Source organism: Phalangium opilio, unplaced genomic scaffold, assembly GCF_054372755.1.
Source record: "Phalangium opilio isolate 3A_F unplaced genomic scaffold, DU_Popi_V2 ptg000048l_1, whole genome shotgun sequence".
Taxonomy (NCBI): Eukaryota; Metazoa; Arthropoda; class Arachnida; order Opiliones; family Phalangiidae; genus Phalangium; species Phalangium opilio.
The window spans coordinates 2454118-2473680 of NW_028324170.1; the positions used below are offsets into that span (position 1 = coordinate 2454118).

At 41.4% G+C, this 19563-nt stretch overlaps 2 protein-coding genes across 2 annotated transcripts; one reads left to right on the forward strand and one right to left on the reverse strand.

The window, feature by feature from the left end:
• Positions 1-324: 324 nt before the first annotated feature.
• LOC149673644 (uncharacterized) lies at positions 325-1628 on the reverse strand. The gene is made up of 6 exons (XM_089839275.1): positions 1493-1628; positions 1312-1412; positions 1016-1238; positions 794-957; positions 668-726; positions 325-597 (listed from the first exon to the last, which is right to left on the reverse strand). The coding sequence occupies exons 1-6, from the start codon at positions 1515-1517 to the stop codon at positions 570-572; spliced, it is 600 nt and encodes a 199-aa protein (XP_089695401.1). The 5' UTR covers positions 1518-1628; the 3' UTR covers positions 325-569.
• unc80 (unc80, NALCN channel complex subunit) lies at positions 1617-18450 on the forward strand. The gene is made up of 50 exons (XM_089840019.1): positions 1617-2440; positions 2516-2564; positions 2631-2651; positions 2874-2953; positions 3016-3244; positions 3350-3694; positions 3754-3894; positions 3955-4145; positions 4221-5199; positions 5257-5519; positions 5575-5813; positions 5885-6075; positions 6140-6291; positions 6353-6497; positions 6560-6713; positions 6775-7056; positions 7153-7343; positions 7404-7616; positions 7671-7797; positions 7866-8138; positions 8484-8612; positions 8689-8856; positions 8913-9109; positions 9171-9925; positions 10015-10180; positions 10241-10448; positions 10724-10867; positions 10936-11120; positions 11184-11267; positions 11452-11520; positions 11581-11679; positions 11747-11843; positions 11899-12200; positions 12267-12311; positions 12372-12752; positions 12812-13030; positions 13087-13244; positions 13302-13641; positions 13706-13909; positions 13973-14068; positions 14146-14316; positions 14379-14766; positions 14842-14930; positions 15009-15177; positions 15251-15499; positions 15594-15803; positions 16213-16383; positions 17204-17487; positions 17553-17680; positions 17911-18450. The coding sequence occupies exons 1-50, from the start codon at positions 2346-2348 to the stop codon at positions 18113-18115; spliced, it is 10470 nt and encodes a 3489-aa protein (XP_089696145.1). The 5' UTR covers positions 1617-2345; the 3' UTR covers positions 18116-18450.
• The last annotated feature ends 1113 nt before the right edge of the window (positions 18451-19563 follow it).

Sequence of the window (19563 nt, forward strand, 5' to 3'; positions counted from 1 at the left end):
AACTACCATAAAGAAGAACTTAAAAGAATGTTCCGCGTTAAGCCTGGGCTTCATGAAAGTTTTGAGTCTTTGACAGTTGATAGCGTCTCACTTACGGTTATTATGTTACTTATGGGGCCTTTCTCATTTATCTTTATTATGTTGCATGCGGACGCGCCTCACTTATGGTTATTGTATTACTTATGGACGCGTTTCATCAAGCTCTTTTTGAACCTAGCTCCTCCTGCAAATTGGACGAGATACGTTGAGATTGTGCCTAAAAATTATTCCAAATAACTGTATATATTCCTGGTTTAACATTTGCGTTCTTATCAAAACACTCAATTCAAGTTAACACTCAGTCAAAGTTCACTGTTAGGAATTTAGACTAGAGAAGCTTTTTATTTGTATACTGTGAAGGGGGAGGAAGTTTCTATGGGACTTTAAACAATACTTGTGAAAAATTTCAGTCTACCAATATAAGAATAATATTATAAAAAACATTTAAGAGATTTCATTAATTTACAAAGAAAAATGTTTTAGATTAGCTTGACTAGAAAATTCACATAAACGTAGAACTATTTAACTCATTACTTCTTGCTAGAATGGACATCCTTACTAAATTAAAAAATATATATATATATATTAAAAATTTAGTAATTAATCTGTTTAATTAAGAAATATTTACACTGGTTTTTCAGGTTTTTCTGGTTGCTGCTCAGCGGATTCCTCTTTATCTTTACTCTCCTAAATTAAACGATAAAAATAAATAAGGTGGAAAATATATTAATTAATTTAAATATAAATAATTTACTTTTGTCACTTTCCTTATTACGCCTGTTTCCGTCTCTTTGCTAGAACTTGATTCAATCTTTCTCTTCGTGATTTTTAATTTTGCCAAAGGTGCCTTTCCTTCATCTGAAACTTCAGTTACTTCAGTGCCAGTTCGTTTTGGTTCATTATCGCCCTTAATGAATTCTATAAAAAGAAAACGCAATTAGATTATTCCTAACTCCGACTTACTAGATTTACTTACCACATATATGTTGACCAGTTAAGACAACGGGACCATACCCTGATGTCAGCGTAAAACTAACATCGGAGTTGAACGTATGATCGAGAGAAAATTGAGCAAATTCAAATTGATCGGTCGCTTTTAGGCAAACTAAGATGTCTTCCGTAACCGCGTCCAGGTAACCCTTTGTCGAAAATTTAATTACGTTCAGTTCACGCGCCCTAGCGCTTGGATCTAAGATAGCCTACAATTTAAATTAATTATTTTATAACTACTTTCCTAAATCAATTTTAAAAACCAGTCGAATGCTACGAAACCATTTTCAAGTTTAGACTGTGATGAATCTTGTCAATTCCAGGGATTTGAATACCCGCGAATTCAAATGAAACTGATCTCTGACGTATGCTAAGCCTAGTAGCTACATTGAGAATTGATTTAAATATTATTTTAAAGTAGTTTAAAACTAAATAGAATTTTAAACCTTAGAAATTTACTCACACCAAATATGAACTTGCCTCGACATATTGCTGAAGATACTCGGTAAATTAAATAATACTTAATAATTAACTCTAATTACTCAAACCTCTAACTCGCCACTACAAAATCAGAACTCCAAATCATGGATGAAGGATGCGCGTGAGGATGTGCAACTCCCTATACTAAAAAGTAGACAAGTCGATACTAGCGCCGCCTGGCTACCAGCGCTGGAAACCCTCGCGGGAAAAATAAAAAATACTGGACATAAGAAAAAAACCCACTGTTTTGCTTCTAGCAGACGACGCTAAGGAAAAAAATTGACGGTAGCGCGAGTTTTTTTCTTATGTCCAGTATTTTTTATTTTTCCCGCGAGGGTTTCCAGCGCTGGTAGCCAGGCGGCGCTAGTATCGACTTGTCTACTTTTTAGTATAGGGAGTTGCATATCCTGTAGAGCGTCGAATGTTTTTCACGCGCATCCTTCATCCATGTCCAAATAACCTACATAACCCCACGTTATCAGATATATATAAGAACAAACGCTGACCACCCGCGGCTAAGCGATTCGTCTTTCCCGCCAAATTGCCTTACCTACCGCCACTCCCGCCAAAAACCTACCCGATCGTCCGCGACATCTAGCGTTCATTCGATCGGCGGAAAATGATGCGGAGGATCTGATTCAGTGGAGAAGGCGGAAGTGAGAGAGAAATTACGCAATCAGACCGTAGATAAAATGGAGTCCGTTCCGCGACGCACTTCGGGTTTTCGTTATTATAAATTTTTTATTCAATACCTGTAAATAAAAATGTTGGAACCTTTACGCTTCTTTAAAATTAACCTTAAAATTAGTTTTTATTAATTAAAGTTAATTAGAGATATGCCCAAAAGAAGAGTAGATGACGAAGAAGATGAAGATGAAAAACTCCTGTCAGTACCCTTGCCCATTCAGACCTTTCTTTGGAGACAAACTAGGTTTCAATTATATTTAATTACGCCTTAATTGCCGTTAATAAATTAATAATAATAATAATTTGTTTATATTTGCAGCCCGTTTATCAGACCCAAAATTGGCCGACTTAGAGAGGCGTCCTGCTTGGTGAGTAATGTTACATAATAAAAGCCTAGAAACGGTATTAAATTTTCTCCCCTTATACCGACATAGGAGCAAAGAGAAGCCTGCAAGGTACCTCTACATGGATTTTAGAAATTTTATGTTTTTATTTATTTTTAATCGCACGTTTATGTAAATGTTGTTGCTTAATTTGCACTTTAAAATAAAATATATTATTTTTATTAAACTACAATTTATGTTGCACTTTTATTATTTTACATGTTATTAGTTTGCTTAATGTTAATTAGTGTAAGCCTAATTTTTTTTTTTTTTTTCAATTACGAAAAATTTCAGTCTTTTGAAAAAGTATTGGTTCAAAATATACAATTCGGACTGTCCCCTAGTTTAACAGAAGCTATTAGAAGTATCAGCAGGTTAGAACTAATTAATGTTGTCATAATTAGGTTTCATATTTAAATAATTGTAAATAATTTAGATGGCATTTAGTTCGGGCTTCACTTCCACACGTCATGCATTGTCTGGCGGCTTTATTACACGCCAGGAAAGATTCTTGTATAGAAAAGTTAGGAGCGGCTGAAACGAAATTACTCTACACTTTGCATTGGATTCTATTAGACGCGGCCGAAGAATGCGCCGATGCCGAGGCCGAAAAAGGTCTATTTCGAACTGCCGCGCATTATTTGTTTTCCATAAACGCTATTCAGGTATAATAACTGCCGTGAAAACCCGACTTGAAAATGAGATTTTTTCCAATAGGCGAAACCAGAAGTAAACGAATGCGTCTTTAAGGCAATGTTCAATCTCTTTAGGTTTTCATTTACCTTTTCGCTCCCTTGGCCTACTTTCTGAAGCATTCTGATTTTTTGGCGAGTTTTCGATTGGAAAACGGGCTGAAAATTTGGGAACCCATTTGGGGATACCGCCATCCTGACGTACTCTGCTTCACATCGCATGTCAAGCCGAAAAGAACTATTCTGAGAGCCAGAAGAGAACGGAAATCAAATACAAAGTTTGGAGATGTCTTTCTGGGTGCTGATCAACTATCTCCCGAAAATGGTGGAGCGGGTCAACAATCGGCGGGAAGTAGCGACAACGCGTCCCAAATGACCCAAGGAGGACCAAGTCCAGCGTCGTCCATCTCACCATCTCTACAAGTATTCTTTTCATTCAAGGTTCCAAAGGCTAATTGTAACTTATTTTACTTGGTCTATAGTCATTCAAACGCGCTTCGACGGAAACGAGGAGAAAAGAACTTATGGAAGCCGAGAGGAAAATGGAGGCTGAACGGAAACTATCCGATAGCGAATCAAGAGGAGGCTTTTGCGAAGCGTGCAAAGCCCCAATCAAGAAACCCGTAAGTTAAACGTCTCGTTAGACGCGAGTTAAAATTAACATATAAAACGCTTATATTCAGAGTGAGAGCGACTCCCCCGTTTGTAAATGCAGTTCCTCAACCCCGCCGGACAGTACCAAGAAACCTAAACCAGGAGCTTTAACAGACTTAACGATGGCCACACATTTGGACGTAGCGGTACTACGATGTCTTTTCGTTTCCCAATGGTACGAGGAGGGTGTCCATTGGGCTCTAAATTTCCTCTACAAAAGGTGGTACAACCAATTCGAGATACGTTAAGATTTAGTAGCTAAAAACTAATGGTATTTGTTTGTTTTATCCACAAGACTGAGAGACATAATAGAGATCCAAACCTCGCATTCATTTCCTCGCAAAAGAAGTAACTCATTACCCATACCAAAAATTGAAGTTTCATTATACCAGTCTCCGGAACAGAAACGGGAAGAAACGGAATCGGGTTGCAAAGTTGAAGTCGATTTCCCCCTTTTCTTAGATTCTCCTTACCAACCTCCTAGTCACCATAGTAGTATGCAAGAACTACGTCACTCGTCCCTGAGCGGACCGTCGGAAAAACCTAAACACAAACGCATTAAAATCGGGGACTTTCGGCTCTTTGTCGAGGAGAAATTGCGTCTTTCCGAAAGACTGTTGGATAAAATAGGGCGTGACGAAGTTCATTCGGTGGCAACCCAAGAAGACCCGGACGTCACCATCCTGTCGTACGATACGTCGCAGAAACGTCACTTGAAAGAATTCGCTTCTACATCCGATCTCTCGACGCCGCCAAGACCCAAATCGGCCCTAGCCGTCTTAGATCACAAAGACGTACCGTCCTTCAGGGAGATCGTTAAACGAGAAATGATCCGAGGCAAAAGTATGCCCAGTCTTCATCTGGGAGTGGATGGAAAGAATTTGACAAAGGCGGAAATCATTAACAAATTAAGAAAGATGACCCCGCCACCTCCCCTCCCGGAAGCTCTTCAGATTAAGAAAATTCCCGCTCATCACACCCATAGCGTTCCTAATCCCATCATCACCGTAACCGAGCATTCCCCAGTCGCTTCAGTACAGTTTTTTCTGAACCAGGACACCCTAGATAGTCCCACCAAAGAAGAATCCCCACCACCTTCAACTTCCGGCGGTGGCGCGGCAGTTGGCACGGGAATTCCCGCTAGGCAATTATCTATTACTAGAAGTCAAACTGACTCGAACATATCCTACATAATCGAGGAATTGTCCGAGTCCACGGGGTCTACTCATTATATCACCAAAGATGGCGAGATTAGTCTTCCCGTCGTCCTCAAGGTGAGACTCTTGACAACCTTTAAGAATAACTAAGACGTAATAATGTACATCAAATAGGCTGTCCACGCGGTGACGCTGAGAGACAACGCTTGTTCGGTGCGTGTTTGCGAAATCATCTTAAATCTGTTGGACCTGTTCATATCCGTCGGACTGCTACCGAAGAAACCCTTAGCCGATTTGGAACCGGACACTAGCGCCGATAGATTCTTCCCAGAACCTCCAAGAAGTCGGGCCTCGGAAGCTCCGTCAGATACAACCATCAAGGCGGACAAAGACGACGAACTTAGCGTTCATCACCTCTTCATGGACTCTACTATAAGGTAAGACGATACTAAGACATTCGTAAGTAAAAATATTCACAGTTCGAAAAATTAGGGTCATCAAACACTTGGGTTGTCCACACGGTTGCGGTGAAGGTCAAAGGTCAGCCGCGGCTGACATTCTTCGTTCGCAAGCCAACAATACTTTAGTGACATTATTTCAAAACGACCAAAAACAATTCCGAAAATTTTTGAAAGATACCATAAACCATCGTTCCTTAGCTGAAGTCATCGACATATTCCACGCCTTTTCGGGTTTCTGCGCAGAGCCGGGAACTGTTTTGTCTCCCTTAGGTAGTGGTACACATTCGTAAATTGCAACTGAACCGATTACGTTCTTGGAAGTTAACCTTCCCAAATTTTAGGTCAAAAACGTACCAGCACCGGCAGTAGTCAAGATAGTAACTCTAGAACGGGTTACGCCAACAACTTCGGTGCCGGATTTTCGGCTTTAGGCCCGAAGGGAATCGAAGGCACTGTTATTATGAGCGTCTTTAAACCGTTCATACTTAGATTAGTTAATTCTCAGAGAGACCTCAAGAACCAGGAAAATATGGCAAGTACAAATATTTCAACGAATTTATTATTTTCGGTGAGATTAGAACGCCGAATACTTCTAGGCTTTGTATTGTGACATACGACAGTTCATTGGATTCGTTAGAGACAACCACGGAGGGGTTTTCCGTCGAGTAGCTTTTAGCGGGATGTTAGATAGCGCTGATAATCCCAACAAGAAAGACAAACAGACAACCCCAACAACTAGGATAGTGAGGTACACTTTACTAATTTCGGGTTAATACTACGGTGGGGTCAATTATATTACTTTGGAATAGACATACGAAATCATTGGACCAAGATGACTACTACAGGGACCCATTGTATTCGCCAGCTTTGTTCGTGGTTGACGAGACTATGGAAAAAACTAGTCGGAAATCATTTTTTAAGAAGCGAGGAGTCCGGAAAGCTCCTAGCAATCCGGTAAAGTCGGGATTCATGTTGAAACTTAAAGCCATTAGAATTAGAATGTCCATGATGCATAGAGTTTGCTGGACGATAGAGAGGGAGACGCGTCAACTTGCCCTAGCCCGGCTCTGTGGCAGCATCGAGCGGTGACCCCAAGGCTTAGCGTTTCGGAGGAAGAGAGCCAGTCCGTCACATCCATGTCCAAACAGAAAGGGAGCAAGTTTCAACTAGGTAATTACCTACACTAATTTGTCCCTTCGTTACATTCTTTGACGCGTTTTTCGGTTGTTAGTTAACTGGTTGAAAGGAGATCGCTCGAAAATGGATCAACTACGTTTGGGAGACGAGGATGATGGTGGAGGAACGTCTCCCATCCCGCCGGAAAGCTATCCTGGAACGGAACGTCTAACGAGACGGGCCAGTGCCAGTAGAACCCCGAAAATGCCGCATAAATCTTCGAGCCATATGAGTTTGACGCTACTCAGGGCTAGAAAGAGAATGGAAGATCATTTAACTAAAATTGGATTTGGAAGAAATAAAAATAAACACGGGAGCTTCGAAGAGCCACTAGGTAGTTGTACCCAATCCATCTTATCGCGCGTAAACTTGTAAAAATAAACCGGGAACGTTTTATGACGGATTTGCTATTACCTTTGTCCTCGCTTGACAGATTTAAGTCGAAGAAATTCCTACGATTTCGAGCATGGTACGCGAGAAGGGGATACGTTGCTGTTGAAGGAGAGTAAACTCGTTAGCGTGGTAGCAGTACAAAGGGGGATGCTTTGCTTTTCGTTCCTTTTGGAAGCGACGCATCCGGGTTCGTTACCCGATCCGGCCCTTATGGCGGCAGCCCTCGATCTGGTTAGTCATGAAATTAATTTGCTTAAAACCTGAATGGCTAACGGGGAGGATGTTTTTCAGAGGGCTCCTATCGTGGCCAGGGCGGCTTTGTATTTGGAATGCGCTTCTTTCGTGCACAGATGTAACAAGGGTCAGTGGCCAACATGGATGAAATTAAACTTGCCAGTTTTTAGACCATCGGGTCCGTTGGCCAATAGAGGAACACCGTCGGGACCCAGAAGGACTCACATCTTGCAGAAAGCGGCCGGTAGAATGTTCTACCAATGGGCTGAGGTATTATGGGTTGAGCTATTCGCTGAGTGTTAAGTAATTGGTGATTTGTGGCAGGCCATTGGCGCTAGATTGGAAGAGATGATGATGTTGGAGCAAGGAGGAGAGGGTGTAACGGCTACGGAAGACGGCAAAAGAAGACAGTTAAGGATAGAAGACGAAGAGGAAGATTTTCTCGATGAAGGTGGCTTAACTTGATATAAAATCTAGTTTTTGTTTACGTACTGATTTGGTATAATTGCGGGGTCTTAGCAAGCGTCAATCCTACGAGTTCCGGTTGTCCATTCGCCCTCAAGATGGCGGCGTGTCAATTATTGCTGGAGATTACGTCTTTCTTGAGGGAAACGTTCCAGTACATTCCCTCCAAGTCGTCTCGGATGTCCTCAACGAGGGAGAAACCCGCCGCCTTCGAGCCTAGGAGTATCACTGCCAACAGACGTTGGAGCATGGCACTAAGCAGTCTCGGGTTCAGTCAGAACTCCGCTCATAGCCTCGTGTCACTGGCAGAACAAACCACGCACCCCAGTAAGCGCGCTAACCGAGTCAAAACCTAAATTTCCAAAATTTCCAAAAATCACTCAAAATTTTACGTAACCGCACGCAATCGAAAATTTTCCTTAATTCCCTGAAAATCGCCTTCATCTAACTAGCGGTAATTAAATTGGGCTTTAAACTAATTCGGAATCTCGCTAACCGTAAACTATCTTCGCGGGACATCGATGACGTATTTATATCTACTGGCGAATACTTTATTTTGTCATGATGAAGAGGCGAAGCATTCCGCGGCCGCTTTACTGCCAGGATTAGATGATGGCCGGAAAACCCTTTTGAGCTAATATCCTTCCTCCACTTTTCTCCGATTTGATCTAGTGATGGTTGGGGAACGGAGAATCAGCTTCGTGCTACACGAAGCGGACGCCGAAGGCGAATCAGAAAACAGCAGCAACACGACAGTTACCGCTCAAGGCGATGAAGGTACCCCGGAAGACAATAAGCACGGTAAGTTTCGTTTTCGCGTCACGCGTGTCCCGCGCGTCGACGTTGACGTCAAGGGAGGTATGTATCTCCGCTTTAGCCGCTGGTAGGAAAATCGCCCAAGGAAGGCCTCATCTACTACGACGAGGGCCGGGAGCTTTGCCGGGACACAATTCCAGTTTCAAAAGGAGAAGTTTAAAGTTAAAGAAAACCGATAGGAAGACGCGTCCCAGATCCTCCACCTTCGCCGAAGATGAAGAAGAAGCTAGTGAGTTCAACTCTTCAAAGATGGTACACCCGAGCTAATAACTACCGTTGACTTAGTCCTTAGGCGAGCGGAAAGTATTTGTTCCCGACGCAAAGTCAGCGCCGTTTCCGATCGCAGCGACACTAGCGACCGAGCGGATGTTAGTGGCGAAGAGTCACCCGGCGTCCTCAGTGACGATCAGCCACCGGAGAGTCCAGTCGACATCTTGGAGACTGACGATTCGTCCATAACCAAGAGTATGCCGTGGCTGAAGGTAATACCCATCGTGGAAAGTAAATAAAAACAATACCATCACGACCTTTCAACCTTGACAGGTAATAGCGCGAGTTACCGGTGGATTGAGTTTCTCTTGCCCTCACCAACACTGCTGTCAGGTCAATTGTTATCGTCGACAAATGAGGGCTTGTAACCGATTGGAAAAAGCCGTCAGAAAAGTATACGGAGATGATTTCGGAACCACACGTGGTGGTGAGAAACGTCGCGAGGACAAGGAAGACACGAAAAAGGACAAGAAACTTAAAAAGATAATTACCGCACCAAGTTCCCCGTTAAGGAGAAAAGCTAGTGTCCCGCATAACTTAGATCGTTTAGAGAAAGCCCAGGACATCCCGCATCTAGTTGCCCATAGATCTTTACACAGTAGTACCACATTCTTAGCTCACGATCTGGAATTAGGTGTCAGCCATTCTTCGGAAAAGGAATCAAAGTTCAGGATTTCTTCTAGAAAGGAGGAAGAAATCAAAGAAGATGAGCCAATTATTAAATACATAAAAACTCAAGCCAAGGGGCTTTTTCATAGCCCCTTCTCCATGTTAATCAAAGGAGCGGTAATACTATCCGAAGATACGTATTGCAACGTTATGCAAATTGCCTGGGAATTGGTTCTGGAAAGCAGTCAGCAAGTGGCCTCGTCAGCGGCTGTTTTATTCATATTAGCGTCTGTTAAAGCTCCGGAACAAGCCACGGAACTTTTGAACAGAGAATTGCATAGTGAAAATCCAACTCAAAGAGTCAACGCAATTTTAAGATTTCACGCTATCTGGAAGTATAGATACCAATGCACACCCAGGTAGGTTGCCACCATATTAGCATGGATCTTATAAACAATCTAAAATATCTTAAGAGTTAAGCCTAATTCGAACCTAAAAATTTCGCCAGAATGGAGGATGGAGCGCATCTTGTCTTCAAGGTTCCTCCACCCGCGATAGAATTCACTTTACCGTCGCCTAAAATTGCCTTAGAGTCGGTTCCGGTGGCCGACCCACCATGGATGCCCCATGCCAAAGCCAAAGTCGAAGAAGTGGCCATTAATCAAGATCAATCAGTTGAGAGAATTTAAAATTGTCCTAAATGAAACTAACTAATAACTTATCTCCACGAACAGCGTTCTTTCGTAACAGCGACTAAAACCAGGCGAAAACAACAAATGGAATTGGTGCACCGCGCTCTTCAAGAAGAGGAGGAGAAAAAGCGAACGGAACGAGAAAACTTTTACTTATCGTCAGTGGCCGTGAATATACAAGCGGCTTACGAACCCGCTCTGTACCATGTACCAGACGAACACGAAGAAGGTACCAACACCGTCAGCGCTGGTAACTGAGATGTTGAACGGGAATTATCAAACCCCATTCTTCTATTAATTTTCATTATCAACTTACGAAGCATGGTAGCTTAGATAGAATAATTAGCTTCTAGAGTCCCTTTAGAACTTCCCTTAGCAACATCTCAAAAACAATAGCGCCCGTGGCATGTCAAACGGTAGTGTGACGTCACTGTAATGTCTTTCAGTTTCGTTTCATCATAAACCATTATGGTTTATTTGTAGCCTTGGATAAATATTAATTAAATAAATAAATACGGTGTTTAGGAGACGAAGACTTGCAAACGGAGAAAAGCGTGGGCCATCACTTGCAGATAGCCCACCCACTGTTCCCGTCTTGCTTGTGTTCGGCGGCACTTCCAATAATTAATTCCTTGGATGATGCCCAAGTTAGCGTCGATGGTATTGCGGGTAAACACTCTTTCGTACACGACGTCGACAATACTTACTCATTCCTAATTACTTCCTTATCAAAACAGTTTACGAAGTAGCTTACAAAGTCATGTGGATGTGTCTGGTTGAAGACACGGCTTTATTCTTACGTCACATCCTGGAGAAGTTAACTCGCGAGAAACAGGACACGATGATTCAAATTTTAAGACGCGTTTTTCGGTTTGTTCCTCGGTTACCCGCTCAAGCGGCGTACACCGTGTACAACTACTTGGTAAGTTCATATTCTGGCCAAGTAGTGTTATAAAGAAAGGCAACGGAAGTAATTGTCTTTAAGGTCGGATTCGTTATGTTTTACGTTCGATCGCCATCTGAAGTCGGACAAGAGTTGATTGGAAGCGCACTTTCAATTATGTGGCTGGTACTGAATGGAATCTTTGAAATAAAAACATCGTTCAATGTGTCTCGTGAATTATAAGTAGTGTGTTGTCTTCGTTTCTAGTCGATAGTTGTTTTTTCTTCTCGCTTCATTTCTTGTATCGCTTAAGTAACTTAACTGCAGCGAAGCCAAATGGAAATAACAGAAATTCGATGTTGACTTACAGGTGATACCTTCGGTACAAGGGCTGTTCTTGAAAGACTTGAAACAAATTTTGCGGAAAGAACAGTGTGATGTAAGTATAGATATCTACGCTTTAAGTTCTTATGACTAAGTTTTTAGGATAAAAATACAGGCCACTTTGTTGATAACCGCTAATGTTCCGAGCGCCAAGAAGATTATAGTTCATGGACCGGACGTGGGCGGTATCCCTTCACAATTTCCAATACACGAGGTATTCCTTCAATCTCAGTAAAATTTTCCGGAAGTTGGGTTAGCTATAATGGTTCATTTCCATTTAGGACACACAATTTTCGCATATCCTTCAAGACAGCATCGACTTCTTCGGCATAGACGAAGAACAAGCCAATACCTACTTCCTAATCGACACCAAATCTAGTAAATATCTTTTAGGCTTAAAACGCAACAAGTCTTAAACCTTGTTCATCCTCAGATCAAATGCACAATTTGAACTCCTTCGTCCGGGACTTCTACTTCTTTAAACGTTCCCAGTATCCTCAGTTAACCATGGTTCACATGAATCCGACGGAAGCCTTCGATACCTTACAGAAACAGGCCTTCATACAACGTTTTGTCGAGTTGGGTAAAGTTATGATGAGTTTATCCGTGGTCAAGTCTCAGTACCAAGCGCCTCAGAGGGTTCTCTTCTTGCACGAAGAGTTAATGAAACTACCTTCATTTCCTCGAAAAGCCTTGGAAGCCGATTTTGGATTGTACTCTGGTAAACTGGGCAAGGTGCGTTAAGGAACCATTCGAGTTACGTACAATTACAGTAAATGTTTCCTTTGTCTGAATCAATAGGAACTACTTGGAATGGATACTTTGAATAAAATGGTTTGGGTTAAGGTAAGCTTCATATATTACGCTTAGTTCGATGTCTTTAAAATTATCTTGATCTACTGGTAGCTGGTAGCACGCATGTTCGAAGTTATGGCGGGTTTCTTTGTCCATTCCGCGGACATTCATCTATTCCTCAACGTCATAAATGGCGCGCTGGTACTTCATTGCGAGGATGGCGCGGTTCTAAGGGTTTGCGTAGCCACTTACATCAACGCGGCTCAACAGTTTAAAAATATCTTCGCCGCGAATGGTTATATGTTGATCATGCCGACCATTTTACGTATTTATTCCAATCATCAAACGAACGGGTTACTCTGCAGAACTGTGGAATTCGTTTGTAAACAATTTTACATCATGCACCGGAAACCATTCATATTGCAAATGTTTGGTAGCGTCGCTCCCATCTTGGACATGGATACGAATAACAATTACGGTGATGCCAGCAAGGTATGCCTTGTTTAATTTCGTTTGTGAATGCGCGTCATTGTGGTTTGTTTTACGAAAAGGTTCAACCCAAAGCCATTTTCCAATTACTTTTGTCCATGGCTCAACACATCGCCGATCCTTTGGACATACTGGAATTGGTTGAAGGCGAAAAACCATTGCGGGCTCTCGATTTTTGTTATCAGATGGATCCGGACACTGTTACCGTCTTGGATGCCATTTCTCTTTGCGTCACGGTCATCTCTTACTCGGCAGATTCGCAAAGAGGACATCAAATGCTGGTAAGTTCAGTGTAAATATAGACTTAAGTTCTCTTCACCCTTTGTTTTTATTGAAGACAATCCTGGAAGCGATTCTACCATTTTATCTCCGTCATCTTCAAAATTTAACAACTCGTAAAGAGACCCCGGGTGGACCCCGGACAGAACTTATGATGATACATAATGTTTCGGTTTGCATTAAAACTTTAGTCAATAATTGCGAGGCTTTGGCGCGGTAAGTTTTAACTAACCCTAATGCAATATTAGACTTAACTGGGCCATTTACCTATAGAAATTACACCGGTCCCCAAAGAGCGGTCGACTTAAGAAGTTCGAGTATTAAAAACGCCTCGCGTGGTGCCGTTTCACCCATGTTTGACATGGACGAAGATTCGCACTCAAAGTTTATGTCCGATAACTATTACACGTCAAGGAAAATGCAACAACAGCAACAATGCGACGTTGAAGACAGCGAAGTACTTAGATCAGAGTTCCGCAGACCGAGGGACACTTTGCTTTACGTCGTCTGTGAATTTATGACCAAGTGTTCCGCGAGATTGGCAGATTTAAGTAAAAAAATACCAGACTTAAGTAGCAAAACGACGGAGTTGTTGGACGTAAAATGTCACCTGGTAAATTAAGGTTTCTACCGTCCCAGATTTGTTTCTAACTTTCTGTTTGGGTTTTTAAATCAAGCGATTGGCTGAAGTGGCCCATAGCTTACTTAAAGTTTCGCCTTACGATCCAACGACCATGGCATGCAGAGGTCTTCATCGTTACCTTAACGAGGTCCTACCTCATTCGGAATGGGCCCAGGAAGCAATGAGACCGGCTTTAATCATGGTCCTAAGGAGGCTCGATAAGACATTCAATAAAATCGCCAAAAAACCAACAATTAGGGTATTTATCCTTGATTAAACGGGGATGAATTACCACTAATTACTTTAAATTATAAATTTATAGAGGCTTGTGGATTGGGATGCAGCGAGATCATTGCTTAAGGGCGTCTACTTGACCCTATTTAAGCATCCTTATATAGCCCATCTACCCCATTTAAAAGTTTGTATACTTTGTAGGCTGTTTCATTAAAAGCAATCATGTTTGTACGCGACTAACCTATCTTTACCGATCTCCAGTCTTTGATAGCTGTCTGTCAGAGTATTGTACTTGGGGATCAGAACAGCTCATTAGTTTCTGATAGCATAAATAACGTCATGTCCGCCGCGGTAGCTTTGGGAATGTCGCCTCCACCTGGTTTTTGCTCCGTAGTTGTAAGATTAGTAGCTATGCAGATGTCCGCGTTAGGGGTAAGTAAAACTAAGACCTGTCAATAGGACATAAGCCTGATCTGGATTTTTTTTCTTAACAGGACTCTCTTTCATTGGAGAGTATTTGCGGGGGAGTTTCCACCATGTCCAATCCGGAAAAGATTGAAATATACTTGATGAATTTAATCCTTCCTATGTGTATAAGGATAAGCAGCGAAGTTAAAGATGTTCCCAAGCTTCGACCATCGGATATATCTTACGCGTTAGCTGTGGTATTATCCGCGTTAACCCCTCCCTCAACAAAGGGATCTAGTTCCAGTAAAACAGCGGATAATCAACAAGATAGGTCACCGACTTGGATTAGAAATACCTTAATCCAAATCGGATTCTTAGGTTTGAAGATTCTCATCATATGTTTCGATAAACAACTGACCAGCGATTGGCATCATATTGCCAGCAGGATACGCGATATGGGAACCAAAGTTCAAGGTAAGGAAGCTAGCTTAATTCGAAACATAATTCTTACCTTAATACCTTCGGGGACGGGACTCGAATCTTCCGCAGGAGGAACCGCTTTTTGGAGCTTCTTGGATTTTGTGGTAACTCACAGGACACCGCTCTTTGTTCTGTTGTATCCCTTCATTAACTATAGGGTACGTTCTTCCACTTCCGCGTTGGCTGCCCAAGTTGAAATTATTAAAAGTTGATCCTATTTTTTCTTTTGGAAATAGGTTCTGAAAACGATATGCGATAATGAGCACGAGTACTACTACCAGCAATTAATACGCGAAAAGTTACAGGGTTTCAGTTTACCCCCTCCGAAAAGTAGGGGACAATTATTTCAAGACGTGGTGCTCGAAATGAAGAACATTAAGGAAGATGTTATGGCCAGAAAAATGGGTAAGTATCAGTCTTTGCCTTCCATAATCAAAGAGTTTTTGGATTGGGTTATATCACTGATGGTACGTTGCAGGGGCGGACATGGATCGAAAGTTATCCATGAGTTTGGAAAGTCATAGCTTAACGGAAGCTTCTCATTCGGGTAGTTATAACCGCGGGATGGGTCTGGCCGGAAGCTTAGCCGGGAATGGTTCCGGAACTCCAATAAACATGGGTTCCAGTCCACCCTGTTCCAGCTTCACGGAGATTCAAGCCGACAAGCAGAGCGTAACTCGACTAGGTAATCCTCCAGGAATGATTGCTTCCGGAAGAGCTAGACTAGGTGAAAATCCCTAACCGGGTGATGGCGGCTAATAACTACCCCTTCGAGTATACCTAACCTGGGACAATTACTTTTGTCTTCGACGCTACTTTAGCTTCCATCGCTTCTATCACGAGCAGCTTCACGCACAGGCCTTCGTTGTCGCGAGACTGGAGTACGCAGAGCGAGAAAGCGCCTCACCGCCCTAGCCGAGGTCTAAGTATCAAGCTAAATTCCCGGGACACGGGCAGGAAGGTGGTAGAAAGGTTTTTGAGACGAACCAGCTTTCCATTTCCGGAAGAAGATGGTAGAAGTTCGGAAGGTAGTAAGTTGGCCTCGATTACTTAAGAGACACACACACCGAGTACTTGAAGCTTGTCAAAACCGTTTCGTTTTGTAATTACCGTGGTGTTTTTCGCTATGGCTGCGCTAATAACAACTAAAATAATAATAAATGTCGTGTGTGTAGGGGAGTTGCATGCACGATGGCAAAAAATGGGGTAGTAGAAGCTTTGCCATGTCCTTAATTTTAAACCAGGCCATAAAACCTTTAAAAACTCACGCATGACAACCAATCAATGGCACTGGAAAAAGCATGGACAAGTAATTGCGTCGTAGAGAAGTTCCGAACGTACGTAACAGTGTCATTTGCATGCGATTGCGTGACGCGAAACTAACCAAGAAAAAAAAAACAATACTCCCGCCTTGAAACACGTACTAAAAACTTAAAACAGAAATCCTTGGGCCGGAACACGGCGCTTCCTCGTCAGAACCGAGGTTATTTCGAAAGTCAACGATTCAGATAAAGAAACGGGGCAGCAAAAAAGGTAGCGGAAACCTGTACAATGAAGGATCCGACTCTAGAGAAGGAATGGACGAAAAATTCATCGATAAACAAGAATCAGGTATTAACAGTAACTGTAATTGACCCACCCACGGGACATCTAAATGGTAGGTATAAAAATGGGGCCTACTACCAATCACGATCTAATTAATAAAAAAATAACCTCTAATTAATTGTTAAAGGCTCGCTTTTAAGCTTGTTATAAATTTTTTTTAAAGAATTTTACGTAAAATATATATATTTATATATTTGGTGTCCGAATTTTAAATGTGCCTGTTTTTAAATGGTGTTTTTTAAATATTATATATAATTAACCAAGTCTTGATTTAATTAAGTTCCTTATTTATATTTAAATACTATAGGGAAATTCATTATTATTTTCTATTTAAATTTTAATTTACTTTTTTAAATTAATTATCAAGAACACGTGTCAACTGGGATGGGTGTATTGTTAGGGTTTACAACCTTAGTTTGGGTCAAATGTATTGATTATTACAATGGGATTTACGATTGTTCTCAAGGGTGCAAACCATAAACTAAAATTTGGAATTCGAGAGGTTAAGCAATTCGGTACTCTAAACGCGTACGTGTAGTCTTTAATAGGTCATCAGGGGTTTTCTTCAATAAAGGGTGGCTACAAGTATACGTACACGTTTCACATTCTATGAAAAATGTTTGTGATTTCAAGGACTTTCCTTCCCCTTATTTCACGTATGGTTGTTTATCTCGAAACTGGCTCCTAATCTTCCATGTTACGCCTAGTATCTTAGGTCTACAATTGAACTTTGACCTACACTTCTAATTCCAAATTTCAGTTTAAATCCCAATTAACAGACAAACAATTTAAAATCCTTTTCTATTTTTACTTAACGACGGTACAGGACCAAGTAATCAATCACTTACCGATACTGAACGTGGTCCAGGAATGCAATCACCTGACCAAGATGACCACAAGCCAAGACATCGTCTACAACGTCAGAAAGCCCAAAGTAGAAAAACATTTCGATTCCGTAAGAGTCGACGAGGTGCTGGTTTCGCGCCTCATCCTGAGACGGGCGAACCAGAGGCCACGGAGGAAATAGCCATGGGTACACCCAACAAGAAACGCGCGTCACTAACAGACGAGGACAATGGTGGAGATCCAAATTACATATACAAATCCACAGTACGTCCTGGAACTATCGTAGTATTGTTAAAACACATATTAAGGCATTTTGGTTTGATATACAGGAGTCCGAGAAGGGTTCCGAGTATGGTATCTTACCGGACATTGAATTCCATCCCATGCAATCGTCTCAAGCCAGTTCGGATTCAATTGATTATAGAGCACCACGTAGGCGAGGCGCGGTACATCATAGGTAAGATCTTAACTACCGGAAGTAGTGTTCGTTATCCCCCCACCCTCCCCAGAAAGAACTTTCAGAACGTTACCTTACTTAGAACTTGGTACAATATTAAAAACCTACAACGCTGGGGCCATAGTGACGTCACTATCTTTAAGTGCATAGCGGCAACCTAAAGATTCCCCATGTCGCTTAAGCTGTCCACTTACTAACCAAAATTAAAATTAATTTTAACTATCGTTAAGATCGCATTCACCGAGTCCAGAACGCGTTGGTACAACTGGTACATCTACGAGTGGTGGTGGAACATATATAATTCAATGCGAATCAACCGAATCTTTAAGCATCAGTGAAAATGCGGCTTTACTCAAAGAGGAGGAAAAAGGAACCACATCCCAATCGTCGCTACTCATGGTTTTTCCTTCGAAAGAGGGACTTAATTGCGTTTAAAACTTATTATTAATAACTCTTTAATTATAAATTATATAGAGGTTATTTCTCGGGTTAAAGCCAAACTTAGAAATTCTATTTAAAAGAGAAATAATAAGATGTAGTTTTTACGACAAAAGTGTCACATTGTTATTTCAGAGATAGACATTTTTTTTAAATTTGCGATAGCCTTTAAAGGGATAGTAACATGAGTTTATCATGGTTGACACAATTTTTCATTTCAAAATTTTAAATTGACTTTTCTAGACTAAAATCTTCCCTGACCAATTTTAATTTCCACTTTTATTTGTAAGTAGAAAAGTCAGAAATAATGTTGTGGGTTTAAAAATTACTAGTGCCATCAAAAGGAGATTAAGATTATTCTACTTGTGGTGCCATTTATATATTTAATTACTTCATTCTGGCAACCATGAACTATCAAAACATTTTGGTAGTCGCCATCGCTAGCTACCATCCCTTTAATGGACTATTGGTTTCTCTATATTTTCTCTGAAACAGTATTAGATTTAGAGAAGTCTATTTACACGTTCATTTTTTTAAATATTAAACTATACCTAAATGTTAGCGTAAACTAGTTGCTTAAATTTGTGCCAAACTAGTGTCAAATTTTTAAAATCACCGCGTTGCAATTTTACTAAAAAAAAACCAACTAAATATAATGGAATTTAAATATTGTATTCACGTTTAAAAATATATTTAATAACAACAATGAACTTTGTAACGTTCAGTTTGTGCCTTTAGATTTAAATATTATTATTATAAATAATAATAAACACGGACTTATATTGTCACTTGTAAAACAATAATAACAATAAAACAAATATTTCGTAGGCATTTAAAAATATTTGCAATTTTTGATTTGTACTGGAGATATTTTGGGTCGCAATTTCAGACTGTTTCATGGAATGTTTGGGCCCCATTTTCGAATTGTTTCATGGGAAGGTTTGGGCCCCAATCTCAGACTGTTTCGGACAACGTCTGGGCCCCAATCTCGGACTGTTTCGGACAACGTCTGGGCCCCAATCTCGGGCTGTTTCGGAGAACGTCTGGGCCCCAATCTCGGGCTGTTTCGGAGAACGTCTGGGCCCCAATCTCGGGCTGTTTCGGACAACGTCTGGGCCCCAATCTCGGACTGTTTCGGAGAACGTCTGGGCCCCAATTTCGGACTGTTTCAGGTAAGGTATGGGCCCCAATTTCAGACTGTTTCGGGGAAAGTATGGGCCCCAATTTCAGACTGTTTCGGGGAAAGTATGGGTCCCAATTTCGGACTGTTTCGGGGAAAGTATGGGTCCCAATTTCGGACTGTTTCAGGGGAAAGTATGGGTCCCAATTTCGGACTGTTTCAGGGGAAAGTATGGGTCCCAATTTCGGACTGTTTCAGGGGAAAGTATGGGTCCCAATTTCGGACTGTTTCAGGGGAAAGTATGGGCCCCAATTTCGGACTGTTT

Coding starts and splice junctions, on each gene's coding strand:
- LOC149673644 (XM_089839275.1), bottom strand. CDS start 1,517: ATGTCGAGGCAAGTTCATATTTGGT. Junction 727..793: donor TAATAAGGAAAGTGACAAAA/GTAAATTATTTA, acceptor CGTTTAATTTAG/GAGAGTAAAGATAAAGAGGA. Junction 598..667: donor GAAAAACCTGAAAAACCAGT/GTAAATATTTCT, acceptor TTTTTAATTTAG/TAAGGATGTCCATTCTAGCA.
- unc80 (XM_089840019.1), top strand. CDS start 2,346: ATGCCCAAAAGAAGAGTAGATGACGAAGAAGATGAAGATGAAAAACTC. Junction 10,868..10,935: donor TAGCGTCGATGGTATTGCGG/GTAAACACTCTT, acceptor TTATCAAAACAG/TTTACGAAGTAGCTTACAAA. Junction 12,312..12,371: donor ATAAAATGGTTTGGGTTAAG/GTAAGCTTCATA, acceptor ATCTACTGGTAG/CTGGTAGCACGCATGTTCGA.